Source organism: Trachurus japonicus, chromosome 1, assembly GCF_045865225.1.
Source record: "Trachurus japonicus isolate A0001 chromosome 1, Traja_1.0".
Taxonomy (NCBI): domain Eukaryota; kingdom Metazoa; phylum Chordata; class Actinopteri; order Carangiformes; family Carangidae; genus Trachurus; species Trachurus japonicus.
In genome coordinates, this window is record NC_140907.1 from 25998477 (window position 1) to 26017174 (window position 18698).

The 18698-nt window shown below is 38.2% G+C and overlaps 2 protein-coding genes across 2 annotated transcripts; both read right to left on the reverse strand.

Moving 5' to 3' along the window:
• Positions 1-250: 250 nt before the first annotated feature.
• asah1b (N-acylsphingosine amidohydrolase (acid ceramidase) 1b) lies at positions 251-6186 on the reverse strand. Its single transcript, XM_085782639.1, has 14 exons — positions 6083-6186; positions 5855-5901; positions 3929-4019; positions 3747-3833; positions 3577-3655; positions 3419-3493; positions 3268-3313; positions 3022-3166; positions 2842-2896; positions 2681-2762; positions 2081-2212; positions 1258-1381; positions 1026-1082; positions 251-919 (listed from the first exon to the last, which is right to left on the reverse strand). Exons 1-14 carry the CDS (start codon positions 6149-6151, stop codon positions 830-832), a joined length of 1179 nt encoding a protein of 392 aa, XP_085638765.1. The 5' UTR covers positions 6152-6186; the 3' UTR covers positions 251-829.
• A 1287-nt stretch (positions 6187-7473) lies between these two features.
• frg1 (FSHD region gene 1) lies at positions 7474-17025 on the reverse strand. Its single transcript, XM_085782654.1, has 9 exons — positions 16872-17025; positions 15780-15847; positions 15254-15376; positions 11992-12049; positions 11506-11620; positions 10176-10280; positions 9876-9967; positions 8098-8208; positions 7474-7640 (listed from the first exon to the last, which is right to left on the reverse strand). Exons 1-9 carry the CDS (start codon positions 16928-16930, stop codon positions 7604-7606), a joined length of 768 nt encoding a protein of 255 aa, XP_085638780.1. The 5' UTR covers positions 16931-17025; the 3' UTR covers positions 7474-7603.
• Between the last annotated feature and the right edge of the window lie 1673 nt (positions 17026-18698).

Sequence of the window (18698 nt, forward strand, 5' to 3'; positions counted from 1 at the left end):
ATTTATGGACCATGTGTCTACATCTAGTCAAAAGCTTTATTATTTTGGAGTAATAATGTGCTTACGTGGTGCATAAATCATGTTATTTTCCATTTAATTAAATAACTATTTAGTAGAAGATGTGGAGCTGGGTGGTTGCATTTCAGTTGCTTTGCATATAGTTGATGTTCAATTAGCCTCATCCACCACTGAATCTTAATTATAAACAAATTCATGAATTTTATGTTGAAGAAACTGCAAATAGAATTGCTCAATGTGTGAATCTTTTTAATAACCATCTTTAAAAAAAAAAAAAAAAAGGATAGTGGTCAACGTTGAGGTACATTTATCAGTATTCTGTTCAGTGGTCAGTAGGCATAGTGCGAAACAGAAGCTGTAACCTTTGGAGCTGTCTGAAAACCCTGATTAGGAAAGGAGAACAAATAGCTGTCTAACAGTGTGCAGGCACAAAATGGTGAGACTGGGTCGCATTAAAGATGCTTTAGAAACATGTACGTACACTCATTTTGCATTAATTGAATCACCTGTTTTTTATCTCATGGGGGTCCCTAGGCCCTTGTTGAGATCCACAACAACAAGATTTTAGAAAAGAATGGTAACGACATTTACAAGTTTGATCCACTTTTCGTACAAATTTCCCGTCCATAACAGAAAAAAAAGAGTCAGTAGGTTTTCCTGAAGTGAGTGAAAAAGGGAAGACAAATGTCAAAATGACATCAGGGAGACAAACTTTGGTTCTGAGGATTAGTAGCAGTGCAAACACGGGGACAATTTAACGTTTCGTCCCAAAATCAGCTGAGCTCATCTTCATCATTCAGTGCAGAGAGGATCACCAGGGCATGCAGGGGTTGGGACAGTCACGGATGTAGGACTCCAGTTTGCCCTCGGACACTTGCATCAGTGTTGTGTATGTGGTCAACTGAAAAAAGGGGGCAATGAGAAAACAGTTGTTATTTATGATTGACTAAAATTATCAAACTAACTTGGAATATACAGTAAGTAAGTCATGTGATGAAAAGACTCACCTTGTTCAGCACGGGTTTGGTTGAAAGCACGTCGTACATGGTCGTAAGAGAGATGTTCTAAACAAACACACAGAGCAAAGGTGTCTTTGATACAACAGGAATGTAACTTGTACTTCAGACCTAAAACCACATGACTGAAATACCTTCACATCTGCAAACATTCACTCCTCTAATCAGACACAGAAAAGTCCAGTTCTGTAGAGGAGGTGGGTGCGATCACAGGAGGACTCACCGTCTGTGTGGTCTGGTTCATGCACTTCTTGCCGGGAGTTCGCCGATCGTCCAGGAACAGGGGCTCCTCCCAGTGGTCGTAGTTCGTCTCCAGGACGTACCACCGGCCCAGCTTCAGGTCGATCCTGAAATTCGATAATTAAAGCAGAAGTAAGCGGAATGTTTGTGTTAATATAAGTTTTAAATAGTTATATCTTCCGACGGCAATCACTTATATACAGTAGATTGTTTGGTCCGAAACACGGGTCTGTCAGTCACTTTGCTCTGCTGCAAGCCGAGGAGAAAACTTTCCTTGTATCCTACAACCTTTATCCAATGAGGAGAGAGAGAACGGCATAAAGGGGCGGTCCTCTCTGTGTGTGCAGCCAAGGGATGCGCGTGAATGTGGTGATGTAGGGACGAGGGCGGGGACTGCTAACTCCATCGGCTGACAGGAAGTTAGCCAAAACGACCGGATCGCTTACTTCTGCTTTAAAATAATAAAAACCCTCGACATCTGACACGCAGCTGCACAACACAGCTGATTTGTGAAGTGGAGATAAATCAGGTGATCAGAAACCACAACAGTCATCAGTTCCTGGTAGAGCAAACGGTGTTTCACAAGACAAACATGAGGCAAAGCTGAATCACTGTGACTTTTGAGCCACCGCCTCTATTATATTTTTATTGTGGTTCAGTTCAGCAGATTATATTGTCGGACTGTTTGTAAATCAGTCTTGATGCTTGATGATTGAGCACAGAGATTTTTTTACAAAGCTTTTACAGACTCAGCTCTTTATCCAAAACCATGCTCTTAAGGTCCAGTAATAAGCTCCAGTACTTACTCCAACAAATCAATACTGAGCAGTCTGGACCGGGTGATGATGCAGCCCTGGCCCGTCTCGTTTCCTCCCAGGATGAAGTAGGCTGGAGCGAGCAGCTTCGTTTGAGCCAGGCGAGTTTTGGCCTCCTCATAACTAATAGTAAAGAGAGAAGAAGACACATTTTTCAGTTTTTATGCACCACATGTCTTCAACGAATTAGAGTCCCTAGAGTCCAACTTGTTCTCTTAGATCAGCACTTAAAGCTTTGCTGCTGCTGTTTATTGAAATTATTAAATTTGTTCTGCACTGTATTTGTATTCTGAGCATTTTAGTTTAGCCAATTTATTATTTTATCTTCCTTTTCACTGAACCTTTCCTAATTTGTTTGTCTTTCTTTTTACATTGCATTGTTATTTCATTTTCCATTTTATTTTATTCCCTTTAATTTCTTATGTTGAAAAGCTCCACAAATAAACTTGCTTTGGAAATGGGTTTCAGTGTTTTTTTTCAGGATGCTGAATGTGCCCTGTGCCCTCAACATTTAACATCAAATTACTGCCACCAAACTTCAACATGCAACACGTGTGTATGGTCAAACCTCCACAGTAACAATAACAATACCTTCTAGCATTTTCCAGTACAGAGCGAGTGAGAAAACTCATCCACATCCCATCTCTCTTCCCCAGGATCCACTCCAGGATTCCTGCATATTGACAGATCGTTTATTAATTTATCACATCGTAGATCATCTCTCCAATGCCAAGCAAAACTGTTTCACTCACCGATGTATCCTCCATCGAGGCTGAAGCGTTCATTCATGGTCAGAGTGAAAAGTTTCTAAGGAGAAAAACAAGACGTTTAATATTTCCTTCATTTAGAAGTCTGGAAGAAGTATACACAGCTCCACAGCCGTCATGTGATGTTCAATAATGTTTTATGCGTCTTGATGCTAAATGACTCACAGGCTTGATGCCAGTCAGCATGCCAACATATCCTGCAAAGTTTGTAGACTTGAAGACGGTCTGGTTGTTTTTCTTGAAGTCCAGGTTGACCACCAGAGGCTTCAGCATCTCACTAATGATCCATGACTTGTTTTTCACATCCCAGCTGTGAAGAGAAACAGCTTCACCTCATGAGATGTTATGTTTTCTTGTTTTTTTTTACCACATCTTAGTCAAAATAATCAAGCTAGAAAATGATATTCTTACCCCATAAATAAACCAAAATCCAGATTTCTACCGTGGTAGAGGTTACCTGTAAGAGCACAAAGTGGGGAAAAAATATAAATAAAATAAATTCAGGACTGTTGGAGGATCATTTTACATTAATTGATCAACATGATTCTGGACGATGACTCACCTTTACTGTCTTCTGCAACAATGGATGTGCACACAGTAAACACCTCATAGAAGATGTTGAACAAGACAACTTCACCTAAATTACAGAAGTAAAAAAAAATTATAAATATATAGATAGAGTTGGTAAATAGAGAGTTGATAACATTTGTGTTTTCCTACCCAGAGGAATCCCTGAAACTGTGGCAATTCCTTTGATTTCATCACTGAAAGGATTTGGAAGCGTGTCCGCCATCAAAGGCTGCAGAAAATTAGAAACCATAGTCCAATCATAAAAGCTTTCATGAGAATAAAAAAAATATGATAAATTTCAAAGGGGAGATGGCACTCACCAGTGTAATGTCAACCAGCTCTATCAGCCTTCCACTGGGCACAAAGGCATCAGCCAAGTCTTTGATGGCCTGGATCATGTTGACCAGCTTGAAAGAAAAACATCGTGAGTACAAAAAGGTGAGATTTTTTTGTGACACTTGGAACATGTCATTGTACTTTGAAGTAGTTGGCTGCTCCTTACTTCAGTTTTTTTGTCAGTGATAAGAGCCGTCCATCTCTTGCTGGGTGGTAAGTCCAGGTCCACCGTGTACCAGCTGACGGCTCCTCTGAACCTGAAGAGGAACACAAAGCTGTCATAATGATGCTAATGGACGACATCCCATTGATTGATTGATTGATTTGCGTCACTGGTAAGATGAGATATGTATTCTTCTGTTCTGATAAAACTTTAAATTGAATGCACCTGGAGCAGCTGAAGCCAAGCACCATGATTCATTCATTAAGTTGTAAATCACTGATTTGGTGCATATAACAATTAGGCGATTAATTAATTCCCAACAATTCTAATAATTGGAGTCTTTAATTACAGAAATGATTGGAATGATTCGGTGACATTTATTAACTACAATTTCATATAGAATTGAGGAGGTAACACCTGCAAGGTAAATAACTACCAATTATCGACCTTCAACTAATTTAAAAGGTGCGGTGCCTTCAAGTGTTGTTAGAGAGATAAGCATGACCAGTAGTGTAATGAAGTGAAGGCTATTTCCTCTATGAAAAAAATTAAAACAGGATATTTATGCATTATACAGAGAGACTCTCAGACAATATTTTTTATTGACAACACATGAGAACTAGGTATGCCTGAATACCCTGGCCAATGTCAGATGATAATATGAAAACAAAAACCAAATGTGCTGCTCACCCGCTGTAACTTATGACATGAAAATACCGGAAAGCAGCATTAAATCCAGGCAGCAGCAAAATATCTTCTTTTTTTTTAACTTCTCCCTGCTTGACACTCACCCATTTCAATTCCTTGCCCCAATTTAGTAATGCAGGCTTTCTATTACTTATATGTTGTTTATAAGACACAGCAATTGCACTTAATCTGTTGATGAACCGTTTCAAATATAAAATAAAAAGACTGTCCCCACATTCCCACATTTGAGTAGCTTTATCCTGTGAATACTGTTGTTTGTGCTTGATAAATAACTTAAAGCAGAAGTAAGCGGAATATTTGTGTTAATATAAGTCTTAAATAGTTATATCTTCCGACAGCAATCACTTACATAGAGTGTTTGGTCTGTCAGTCACTCTGCTCTGCTGTAAGCCGAGGAGAAAACTTCTTGTATACTTCCTTGTATCCTACAACCTTTATCCAATGAGGAGAGAGAACGGCATGTGTGTGCAGCCAAGGGATGCACATGAATGTGGTGACATAGGGACGAGGACCAATAGATCCATGACGTGGGCAGGGGCTGCTAACTCCATTGGCTGACAAGAAGATATAGCCAAAACGACCGGATCGCTTACTTCTGCTTTAAATGATGATCAAAATAACTGCCAATATATTTTCGGTTTCTGAAAATGTCACATTGAACTTTTTTGTTTTAGACCAAATGAGAAACTGATAATATCATTAACTGCAGTTCTTGCGAAAACATCCATCCACAAATGTTTAATAAGATCCAACAGATGAACATTAAAGATCATATTAACACACTTAACCCATTTATTGGATAACTCCCGATAAGGTTTTTCAAATTTAGATAAATAATCCATTTAACACTTAAACTGTGATGCATTATTATAGCTCAAAACAAGATGTTATTATTTGTAATATGAACTTTTCTCAGATGGACCTCATGTATGAGCAAATACTTGAAGTACACTTTGTTTACTTGTTTACTTACTTTAGCAACTAAGGATGCATTTACTTGTAACAGACTACACTGTGTTAATGTTACCAAAGCAAAATGTCTCTGCATGAGTAGAGTAATGCTTCCTTCAATGCTAACCAAACACAGCAGGCACAAACTGGAGCATTTGAGTGTTACATTTAACGAGGAGCAAGTGAAGGCAGCAGAGCTCAGTTGAGAAGCATTGAAGTTACATGACATGGTTATGATTTATCAGCTATTTTGACAACAATTTTACTTACGTGGGGCCGTTTGGTGGATACATGTCTGTCCGGCAGTCTTCTGTATACTGTGCATTAATGAGAAATAAAGCAGGAAATTAAAGTGTTGTGTGTGTGTGTGTGTGTGTGTAACTTCAGAGTAAACACATCAAAGCTGCTCACAATGAAGCAGCACTGACAACACGCTCAGTGTTTGTCTTCACATTATGATAAACTGCTGCACAATGACTGGGCACAAACGTCGCTTACCGGTGGTATAAACTGTGCCGATGTGACAGCGAATAAAGCTGTTAAAATGAGGAAAACGTGGTGACCCATTTTCAGGTAAAATTTCACCCCAACTGTTTGTCTGTCCGTCTCTTCCTCCGTCGGTTTGTTACATGAAGTTTACCCCCGTGACACTGAGCTGACTTCACTATAAGGGGGAAGAGGGGGGGACCGGAAGTTGTCATAAAGTAAATAAATCAACTTCTGCACAAATATAAAAGAAAATAATTAGATACGTTAACGATAAAATGTATATGTTAATAAACTTAAATCTTTTGTTTGTCATTAAAACGACCTCCGCGAACACAATAGGTGACAAAGTGATAGCAACACCCCCGCGAAACAGATTTCCAGTGGTTGTTTCCATGCGGAAGTGAAAATAAATAATAACGTGACCAGTCACACACAGGTGATTGCATTTACTTCTCCTTGTCATCAGCTGTTGTTGCCATTTAGGGAGTGTTTGTATGTTTTTGTTTTGGTTGACTAAGTGACTTTACATTTGGTTTAATAATCTCTTATATAGCACGCAATGGTGGGAAGTAGTAGCTACCTATGCTATACTAATACCAGAGACAGCTGTGGTTACTTTGAAAATTATAATTTTTCATGCAACACATTTTGATATACTTCTAGTTCATGTTACCTTTATAACAGTTAAATAAAAATGACTGTATAGTTTCAATATTCCATTTTATTTCCATCAGTAAAACACACACTTTTCTTCTTTCCACTTGTTAAATCAAAATAAGGTGTGGTAGATCCTGTAATCATAATCTGAAATGTTTTCGCCACTGGTAGTGATGAAACTTCCCTACTGTACATCGTACACTGTAGTTAAAGGTTTCTAAATAAAATAAAACTGCTTTTTACATATTGATGCATCAGTAATAATAATATAAATGTACAGTATGTATTATGTAGAACAACTGCATATCTGTGTATGTCCACATGCCTTTGACGACACAGTAAACAGTGAGAGATGAGAAGGGTAAAATACATTTTCCACAGTCTGACTTGTGTCAATTATGTATTTTTCTGTACAGCTGACATTTATCCTCATGATATTAACTTGTGATAAATATTGCACCACGTACTTTGAAACTGATTAGTCACAGCATAGATAAATAATACATTGTGGCCTTTAAGGAAAGATTAGTCAAAGGTCAATATTGGTAGTTGTTGATTTGAAAAGTATTGCCTACTTAGTTCTAATCCAGATTATAGAACAATTCATTGACCTTCACAGGGTCACTCCAAAAACAAGGTACAGAAATAGTAACAAAGAACAGACCCACTGCAAAGTGAAATGATTTAGAGATAAGTAGTTGAATCCAAATGGCTACATACAATAAAAACAAACCAGCCAATCAGATTTCACCATAAAATGTTTATTAAAACATAAAAAGAAACTAAAAGTACATCTAATATCAGATAAAAAAGGTCAAATCTGTGAAGTGATGGCATTTACAACACATGACAGCAATCTACAAAGTCCAGTCTTCATTTGCAGTACCTGTCTGCTTTCATTTTGCTTCTCCTGTAATGAAAACAGATGACATCTTACATTCACATAATGCAGTCAATGCAATATTTTCTTATCAATATTTATACACAAAATCAAACAACTGTGACATCACATCTACCATAAACCACTGGTCTGGTCACTGGACTGTTTCAACATACAGTAAATATGTTCTGTTGACACACTTGAGCAGTTCATGTTTGAGATGTGATAGTGTGAACCTGAACTTCTCAAGACTGAAGAAGGAACATGACTGTTTCAATATCTGACAAAAAATAACCACAATATAATTTTATTTGCAAATCACAAAGCATAAGTAAAGTACCAAGACAATCTTCTTGTTCAATGAACACACAAAAAAAAATCTGTGAATAGGACTTAAAAATGGTCCTTACTTTCACATTATATGAGCAGTTTAAACATTTAGAGAAATTAATATTTAAAAAAGAGGAATGGTAAATTATTTTCATACCTGTCAAGTAAGGTTTCATGAAACTTTCCATCCGTTCTGGCTCTCTTTAACGTGTTGGGGTCGTCCTCGTTAACTCTCAGCCGCCGATCCTGAAAACTCTGAAACTTCTTCCTGTAATTTACACGGCAACATTAATTAGACAATCACAGAAGGTTGTGCAATGGCATAAATGACTCAATGCCACAGGCACACACACCTCAACACAGACACATAATTACATACATTTTCCTGACTTCTTTCTGAGAACTGACACCTTGTTTCTAAGCAGCTACACACAAAAAAAACCCTGATAATGAGCTCAGGAACACACAAAAGCAGAGTGTTTAAATGTTGACAGTTGCAGCTAATAGGCGATAGGCCATTATTTAAATAGTCCTCTAAGACAAGCGGGTTTTCTGGAGAATAGAGGAATCAGTACATCAAGGTGATGTGGAGACTTCATCCTCCCCCATTAGCATTTCCCTTATATATGAAACAGCTTTAAAATGATGTCATCTCTATGTAAACTATCTGAACACTTTATTTAAACACCTTGCACAACAGTGCTGTAAACCACTGAGGCATCTTGTCAGAAACATCTTTGATATTTAGTTTTTCTTCGCTCTGCCTGTGTTTTACGATTCACAAGCTGCATCCATCCCCGAAGACATTTCAGATGCTAAACACTACATCAAGACGCGCTCAAGGGCAGCCATTATCAACATGTCAACATGACGTGTCCATTTCCCCAGCATTCATCTACAACAAATAATAGAGTGGGAACACCAAGCCAAAGCACGCCAGACAGAAAAACAGCTGCAGACATATTGCCCGGAACTTAATAGGCCTTAGACGGGTCGTATATAAAACACTCAGCAGCATCGGAAGCTAAAATGTGGTGTTGCCTGCTTTCTCATCCCGCTCTAACAGCAGACCATCAATTCTGTCTTAAAGGTGCCGGTCTGATGAGGTGGTAGCTTGAAGGCGTGAATTCACATCCAGGCATGTTATCTTGGTATGGTTAGAGTGTGGAGTGATACCATGCGAGGACAATGGGTAGGAAATCACAGTTTTTTCCCCTCAGTGAGAATAAAGTAAAGTTGTCAGATGGTTCTGTGAGGTATACTGCTTGACTGTAAAATGTCAAACTGTTGTGAAACATGAGTGTGATTATCTATATATACACATTTTAAAGTCCCTACCTTGGTTGCCTGTCAGCTTTTGTATTGATATTTAAAATTATCTTACTTCGTTTTGTGGTTTTGCATCTTTTGATGAGATCACACATGAATAAGTCTGAGAGATTGAACTAATGTTGTGAAGGAAAAATGTTTTTTTTTTTTCTGTTTTCCTGTCCTGTTGAAAATATTTAAGCCTCTCATATTCATCTTGTGCACACTCATGGACACCCAGTTAGTTATACAGCCGTTTCTAATATTTCATCCTCCTCACTATGGAGATTTAGCAAAGTTAATACTTAGGGGCTAGTGCACTCTGGTCAATTTGTGTATCTAACAAATACATTAGTGCCCTAATTTGCAAGTACTTGGGTGAAATAACTTAACCTTCACCCGACTCTGGATAAATGGCAGAAAGTGGAAGGATGGTCGGATGGATGGACTTCTAATCTTAAATTGCTCATTAAATGCAAAAAGCTGTAGCGAACCAAGCAGAGACCAGCAGTTCATTTGAAAGTTATATTCTGAGAGAATCCAACACGGGTTTCCCTCATTAGTCTTTAATTAGGCTGTTTGTGCAATTATTCAACACTTAAACGATACACGGCGGAGGCTACGTACACGTAATTGACCTCGCAGGACTTCACGTTGCCCCTGTCCTCATCTGCAATGTCATCTTTGTGCTTGACCTCCCGATCAGCACTCGATCTGATCTGTTTATCATTTAGAACAGAGGAGGGGGAAACAGAAAAACAAGTTGTGGATTAAATATCATTACCTTGACCCCCCCCCAAAGTGAGGTCAAACATTTTCCCTCTTCCATCTCAAGAGTCAGGTCCTCACAGAGACTGCATGCTTAAAACCAAACAAAAAAAAAGGATTAAAATGCAACCTTGTGGAGAAACACAGTTTACACATCACCTTCACCATCTCGCCATCCCCTGCTGTCTTGCTCTTGGCCACGATGTCCCCACTGTCACTGTAGGAGATGAAACAGCTATTTGCTGCCAGGAGAGCCATTTTGCCCTGAGGCAGAACAGAGAGAAAACAGAGGGGAAGGCAGTAGATTAGATAGAATTGCACTGGGATTGGTTGTTGTGACAGGCATGAAGGGTTGCCTGGTATTTGATGTAAAAGAGTCTCAAGGTTGTGCCGGGCAGGTTGTTTATAGGTTCAACAAAGCATCAAGGTGAGCTATGTGCTACAGTGACAAGGTAGATGCATTCTGCATAATGAATTAATTGTTTATGACTACAGCTAAGTGTTATCTCTCATGGGCTGAACTCCAATCAGCCATGAGCTGAGGCGTGAAAGGCAGAGAACAGCGGTAAATGTGTTTTTATTTCAAACGCTAATCACTATTCATACAGGCATTCATGGGAATAAACCCTTGGCTTGAATATGTATGGTGCTTTTTATGCAATAACATTTAACAGACAAAAATACATATTGATGACTGAGAAAATAATTGGCAAATTAACAGCTAAACAAAATATTCAGTTGCAACCCTACATTTATAGATGCGTCATAACCAAAACCCAAAAGCTTACGTTTAGTGTGACATTATTATGACAAACAAAAGCATTAAACTTGTCACATACGAGAAGCTGGAACCAGTGACATTATTTGCATGAAAATCTGCAACAAACTAGATTCACACAACAGCTTTGTCTTATTATTTGTTTATCTTAATGAAATCTTTTTAATGTGATGGTAATTTGTATACTAAGAGCTGCTGACAACTGTAAAACACCTTAAATTTGTCAAAGTACTTGGGGCCATTACTCTTCTGTTTCTATAAAGTAAAACCTCTAATGAAACTTGGCACATTAAAACACAATTTAATGAGTAAAAAAAACTGCTCTGCGCCGGTTTCAAAACAAATGTAAATCAAAATATCTCGCAAGACTGACAAAGCCACACAGTGAAGGGAAATGGAAACGCAATGCCAATGAGTCTATTGAGCTGTCACTGTGATCAGACAATTACAGACAAAACTGTAAAATAGCTGTTATTTTATGTTGCCTTTGGTGGTTTGCATGGATATCATTGTCTCATTTAGATTTGCAGTGGTTCTTGTTGTAAAAGCTGGAGGGAAATAATCACATGGCATTGGAAATGGGACAACATTCACAACATTAACTCCCGAGTCCCGAATTCAAGAGGCTTCTGCACACACGATTTCAATTGGTTGCCTACACAGATTCGCAGGGTCAAAATAAGAGAAAGAAGCATTTATAGATTTACTCACCTCCTCAAATACTGGTTCCCATTGTTCCCTGGCGCCGATAGCATCTGAGCGCCCCATTACCAAACCATCAGAGTTGATCCCCAAGTACTTGCCATATCCAGACTTCAAGGCGACTCTGCAACAGCAAAAAAAAAAAAAAAAGACAAAATGAAATTCTTCGCTGACACTGTCTTTGAAATGCTTCAAAAGGAGACAACGCAAGGAGGGCCAATCTACTGTTCAAAACATGGTTAGCTTTTCCTCCAGAATGTTTTTCTTCATGACAGCAGAGGTGAAACCAGCACCTGAAAATAGCACATAAGAAATTGCTCTACAACCGGCGGCGCCTCTTCACGGAGGGTTTGCCCATCAAAGCGTAAATTACTTTTGTACTCCTAGATAATATAAACACATCTGTCAAACAAAATGCACAAGTGAGGTAATAAATCTGTGGGTGAAGGATTATCAGTGGATGCAAATACAATGCGCACTTTGTCTTTTACTCACCGTGAGTCTGAGACCTTGATGGCAGTAAACTGCTCTGGAGGATCCGGTCCTTCATCATCTGAAACACATAAAACAAGGTTTGCCTTTTAAACATTTTATGGGTGCTAGTATAACAAGTCAGCAAATACAGTGTTATTTCTTTGTTGCGTTTTTCTGATTTGTTTAAACCCTTATCGTTTATTTCAGACTTATGTGATACTGGCTTTATACCACATTGGTATTTGTATACATACGGTATGTTCTATTATGATTATTTAACAGTGGTTACATTCTCCCTTTTTAAGCCCAATATTAACTTTAATTTTATTCTTTATTTGCAGTTTGTAACTTTAATATTAAATTTAGCTTTAACAAATGTTGGAGTTTTATCAACTTGTGTGCACAGTGCAATCATGCAAAAGAGAGTGAACTGCTCACCCTGGACCACACTGTATAAATAAAAGGTAGAAGAATGAATAACTGGGCCTCCGTCGACCAGGTAAAACATTTTAAAATGAGCCAATAGCTGAATTAAAACTTTCTCTGATTTCTTTTACCTGTAGCTACAGTCTGATCATTGATTTTGCCTAGGATAAAGAATAATGTAAGGTTTAATTAATTACTGTGTAAAAATCATGTATGATTATTAAAATGTGCATAACTGCTTATCTCAACAATCCTGTTACATGATTTACTTATGCATTCTTTAAAATCAATGATTCAAACCCTCTGGCTAAGTAGTTCTTTGCAGAACTGAGTGCAGTTCACCAGCACAGATGATACAGAGGCAGCTGTTGTGTTGCATTTAAATGCTCAGATTTTTACAGAGGAAACCTAGGCTCCTCATAATTTAATAAAACTGTGACCTGCGTATGATTAGGCCACTTCCTGACCTTTACCATAAATCAAAAGCTTTGTGAAATTTGTATTAAGTCACACAGGCATCTGGTCAAGGAAGAGCACAGACTGTGAGACATTAATGGGGGAAAGCATTTAGAAAGCAGAGGCGAAATGTGACAGACGCTGCTTTTTCAAAAGGCTGATTATCTTTGGAATATGTCAAACTGTGACCCCCTGAGTTGTCTGAAAGAACATCAGCATGTTCCCTTCGACCTAGAGGTGAATGTGAATATTTTTGGAGCTTGCTAAAAAGGCTGTATCATCCACAGTGTGCCATCGGTGCAGAAAATCCAGTAAGGAGGGGGAAAGCTCTAATCTCTCTTTTTATACTGCTTGCTTGCATCTTCTTTCATCTCCTAGAAATGAGCTCAAGTGCATGCAGAGGATGAGGGCCCCACTAAGGGAATAGCGATGTTTAAATCTCCCAACCATTTTCACTGGTTCTCACAAAACATGGGTTGAATTAATTGTTAGTCCAGGCAGACTGTTGCGATGAGCACCGCTCCCTCAGAAGTGCCTGAAGGCAGAAGTGAGTGAAAACTCTTGAGTTAGCTCTGTCCTTCCCCTCAACTCAACCCTTGTTTAGCCTTTTCAGTCTGGTGTCTGGATTTACTACTTAAATACTTACTGCTTTGTGGACTGAAGGCAAAACCCCCTTCATCCCCAAACGCCTGGAGCCTACAGTAAACGTAACCTCAAAATTTTGAGTTTGAAGTTCTTCAGGTTTGTGCGACTGTGGGATAAGGCTGTAGAGTTTTCATATTCGTTTTAAATGCAGACAAAATGAATGAAATCACACACTTGCACACAGCTCTCCATGGAAGCAACTAATTACTATTTTCATTTTTAATTAATCTGCCAAGTACGTTGCTGATTAATTGCTTTTGCCAATAACATGTCAAAAACGCTGAAAAATTCACCTTTTTATTTCCCACCGCCTGAGGCGATGATTCAAATAACTTGTTTTATTAGATTTCTCACATTTAAAAATAAAAAAACTCACATGCAACTTTGTTCCTTTTTAATTAGGTTTTGTTTGAAATCATTAATTGGACAACATAATTTCATTTAAATGTCAAGATGATCAGATAATCACGATGTGATCCCACTGGAAAGTGATGCGCAATAACAATGCATAATTGCCCCTGCGCGATCATTATGATAATCAGAATAATCAGAGGATTGCTCTATGTTCCATCACATTCGACCAAACAAGCATATTTGTTTGTGTCTGGAGAACAAACAACTACATGGGCTCGGTCATTGCTGTAGTACCAGACTACTTCATAAACAACATGTTGTGACACATTTTACCTTTACAAAAAAAAATGCAATGTGCCATAATGAGATTTTAACACTTTGATGAAGTGGTCAGCCCTGTACAAGAAATGCAAAGATAAAGAAGTGGAGAGCTGTAAATTACTCTTAGGACAATTCAATTATCTGAAGGCAGTTTGAAGCTTGAATTTGAGAATCAACAAAAAACGCAAATAAACAACCTCAGGTATTTGATAGAAGTTGAAGAAATCCCCAACCAACACAAACGTATGTATTAAAGTAAAAAAATAAAATAAAAAAGTAATTCTACCTACTCCTTATCGAATATTGTTTTGTTGTTAAAGGGGAATTGCCGTCATCTCCGAGCGCTGCCCGGCTCATTCTAATAATAATCATTCTGCTTCAGCATTCGGGTCCATTTTTAGCGCAACTAGCCAGAGCTTTAGTGAGTCCAGGTTGCAGAGAGGAAGCCTGTGGAAGCTGAACTTCGTCCAGCTGCTCATTTTGTTACGACAAGTTGGAAACACGCAGAAACGGACCATAGTATTAGCAGTAGCAACAAGCCGCGCCGCTCAGAGATGATATCATCCAGGTCAGAGGTTAGTAGGTTAACCTACAGACCCCGAATGTTGATAACAGCTAACCCCGGACTTAGAATCATAACAAAATATTGGTGAAATTAACGCGTTTAGCGGCAGATAATATGTTATTTAGAGGCTGCATTGCGCTGCCCTGTGTACTCGCATTATACGGATATACGCGGCTCTCGGCTGGATCTAATTTCGTCGGAACGAGTTGTAATGCCACCCAAGTTATCCGGGTGAGTAAATGACCGTATTTTATGCTAGAAAAAAACAAAACAGTAATTCCCATTTAAATGTTTGTTTTGTCATTGATGATCAAAGTTTTTTGTTCATAATTGATTCAAATCAAATCAAATGATTAAGGCACAATAGTTTAGGTCAGATATTCTCCTTCGATACAGACATTTTCTTCTGTGTTGACAAAAACTGCATGTGCTGAGTAAACGGAGGCTGAACGAGGAGCTGACTGCACTGGAAAATAACGGTCAGATCCTGAAGTCACGTCAGTTGTGTCTCCTTACCTTTGTGAGGTGCACCGAGTGTGAAGAGTCCCGTATCCAGAGCGTGGATGTAAGAGTTGTTCTGCATCTCTATGGCAACTGTTCCGCTGATTTCCCCAAAGCGGCTGATGGACCACCACCCACCTGGTGAGCGCAGAAAGATCTGTGTCAAAAGGTGTAATAGCACATGACGTCTGTGTTTGCTTCATAGCACACAGAAACATTAAGGTGCAATCTCCACTCAGAAGCCAATTTCTGAACTTGAGTGCACTGATATAAAATATGTGATGAGAGTTCAGGAGGAGGCTTATTCAGCTGAAGCCATGTTTATCTTTGTGGAACTGTATTTTAGGGAAGATTATTTGTCGAGGTCATACAAAACTATCCCTAGACAACAACTGACAACTGTCCAAAAGGTTTCATTCAACTTATTTTCACTTTTTACATCCACATCAACACAAATAACAACTAATAAGTCTACTTATTAGTTAACTTTTCTTGTTGGTTGCATCCATTTACATTGCTGAACTACATTAGATACACATACCAACAACATCAGGTTTTTCTTCTCCATCAGCAGCTTTTCTCTTCTTATCCTTGTTCTTCTTCTTTTTCCTATAAAATAAATGCTTTCATGTTAAAACATAGGAAAATATATGATTTCATTAAATGTTTAATCAAACTGGTGGATCTTGTAAAAAAATTAACCAAATGATCAGATTCAAGAGCTGGATAATTCGTTAGAGGAAGTTAGTTTTTCTCACTGAGTCACTTTTAATTTGGTGTAACAACATGTAGCTGCTCATTTCAGACTGAGATTTTTTTTTAGTTAAATCAAAATGGCTCATAACAACAATTTCTGTATTTATTTTGATAATGGGTGAATATGCAAAATCCAAAATACCTAAAACAAGTCGGTGAACATGGATTAAAAGTACAATTCACTATTTTTTCATCATATCATAAGCTTAAAGAAGTGAAGGCACTTTATCAGTTTTAATGTTTCATAACGATTGAGCCTTCTGTGTACAAACACACATGCACACTGTCGTTTTTACAAGCCGTCTTGGAAGTTATTTCTCTGAATAGATTCATGGACCTCATAATGGGCTGGTCTCATCTGTCTTATGAACAAATGTTTTTTCTTCATCTACAGTTATATTAACTCTTAATGAACTCAAACGAATGTAAACACCATGTTTTATGTTGTTCTGAGGGTCAAGTCTTCAGTAGATTCAAATATGATCTTTATAAATGGTTTTAACTCAGTGGCTGTGCAGCATGTTTTTAATTCAGCACAATAAAATCAACTCTGCTTGTCCAAAAACAAACCCCAAAGGTTGGTTCATAAGTTAGCATTAGCATTAGCAGCCAATGAAAGTCTAGTCTCAAACAGCCAATTGAGCTCAAAGGTCTGCGACTATCTTTTAATCATCACTGTGTTATTACTTTGTGTACAGATTAAACTGGGCGAGTGGCTAAATCAATAGTAAATACAATGTGTGTAGCATCGTAGGTTTAGTCTCTGCTAATGTAGTTAGCAATGAAGTTAGCATAGGTAGCAGAAATCCACTTCGTTAATCGTTAATGGTGCTGCAGGCGGTAGCGAATAAAGCTGCTAGGTCCGAGAACAACTTACCCTTTGTTTTGACCTTTTAAAACCAGTTTGGTTGATTTAACGTGTGAATATTCAGCCATTTCTTCGCTAACACGAGGAGTTACCACGGACTGTAAACACCAAACACTCCACTGAGTGCAGGACAAGTACGGCGGCTGCACAGGGACATTCCCAGTCTCCGCGTCCGCGTTAAACCTACACATTACTGGTGTACGCTGCCTAAAATGAGAATGTCAATCAGGTATTATTTATTCTTATTTATGTCACAGTACTCTATATCACATCACGAATATGGTAAAAAAAAACAAAAAAAAAAAAAACTAATATAACCCCCTATATTCAAAATATAAAAGCAGAAGTAGCTAGAGGAGGTATCAGATTTCCTACTTAAATTATAGCATACAACAATATTCAGTATAGCCTACACCATTGCAAGAAAAAAGTGTTAAGCAAAAAGTAAAGAAATATTAACAGCACACTTAAAGTAGGAACTTAGCCTACTTGGCAGATACTAAGAGAAGTCAGTAAAATAAAGTTTACAGAGTAATGATGAATTAACTCAGCAGGATCTGTAGTATCTGCATAAGTAAAATACTGGATACCAAATGAACAGTAAAGTACCAAAAATGTTTATCACATCTCACCAGAACAACATTACACCGACTAGCCAACCTCCAACCATTAATACCTGCACACTTAAATACAATACAACAATCAATAATCTTATAGGGGGGGGAAAGGCCAACCATAGCTATTTGGGAAGGATTTTCAATTGCTTGACAGAGGTTGCATAATGGTAATGATCAAAACTGTTTGTGACAATATTCCCATTTACAGCTGGTGTGTTTCCACGTGTCCACCTCATTAGAATGAGCACATTCAATGATGCAATAACACTGTCATCTAGTCTTAATGGATAGAGATTCAGTGAACACCTCTCTTGTAGCTCTTATCAGGACCGGTTGTATTGTAGCCTCTACTGCAAAATGTGTGTGGAATATAGAACCAAACCAATAAATCAGATAACACTGTATGTGGGTCTATATCAGCTACTTGCATATGTATAAGCTTCAGTCAGCCAGTATGTAATAATAAATTGCCGCACACAAATGCAAAACACTGACCGATCTATTTCTAAACTCAAAATTGACTCTGTATATGGCTTTTCAACATTTGATGATATTATTCAACACTGGCTGGAGTTTAGGGCACACATGAAACTGCATGCTTAAAACTTTTTAGTTCTCCTCAGTCCATGATGTGAATTACTACTCAACCTGCTTCTTAGCTGGGGTTGAATAAATTTGGTGAGGATATATGAACGTGACCTGTGACCAGTGGATCGGAAGTAGCGAATATTGAATAGTAAAAGCAGATAGGATAAGTACCCAGTCTTTATCAGACACACTCACACATGCATTTCGTCCTAATAAGTGATTTTTGAATTTTCCATACAACACAGTCAAGTTAATGCAAGAGTACAATCACTGCTGTCATTTAGGAATTAATGATAGCAGATGATTTATCATACAAGTCATTTCCTTCATCACGTCATGGACTGAAGGTGTGGCATTTGTGTCTTCTTCACACACACATCCTTAGATCCTCCTCTCAAATGCAAAAATAGTCACACCAATCAACTGGTAAAGGTAGGCAGGAGGGGGTGACCTCAAGACTGGTGTCCTCATATAACTGTTTATGCTAATGTTGCCTCATTAAACAGGAATGGCCCAATCAGGAACCTGTGACAGGAGGTAATAAATCATTTGTGGACAGAGTCAAGACGTAAAATAAATGAGACAGTGCCTTGTGTTATCTGCCGACTGCAGTAAAACTCAGCCATTAAGA

What these genes read in the sequence shown, in the direction of transcription:
- asah1b (XM_085782639.1), bottom strand. Translation starts at nt 6,151, where the DNA reads ATGGGTCACCACGTTTTCCTCATTTTAACAGCTTTATTCGCTGTCACA. An exon ending in CGGCACAGTTTATACCACCG is followed by an intron (nt 5,902 to 6,082) that starts GTAAGCGACGTT and finishes ATTAATGCACAG; the next exon opens with TATACAGAAGACTGCCGGAC. An exon ending in CCAAACCCGTGCTGAACAAG is followed by an intron (nt 920 to 1,025) that starts GTGAGTCTTTTC and finishes CCCTTTTTTCAG; the next exon opens with TTGACCACATACACAACACT.
- frg1 (XM_085782654.1), bottom strand. Translation starts at nt 16,930, where the DNA reads ATGGCTGAATATTCACACGTTAAATCAACCAAACTGGTTTTAAAAGGT. An exon ending in TTAAAAGGTCAAAACAAAGG is followed by an intron (nt 15,848 to 16,871) that starts GTAAGTTGTTCT and finishes TTTATTTTATAG; the next exon opens with GAAAAAGAAGAAGAACAAGG. An exon ending in ATCAAGGTCTCAGACTCACG is followed by an intron (nt 11,621 to 11,991) that starts GTGAGTAAAAGA and finishes TTGCTGTTGCAG; the next exon opens with AGTCGCCTTGAAGTCTGGAT.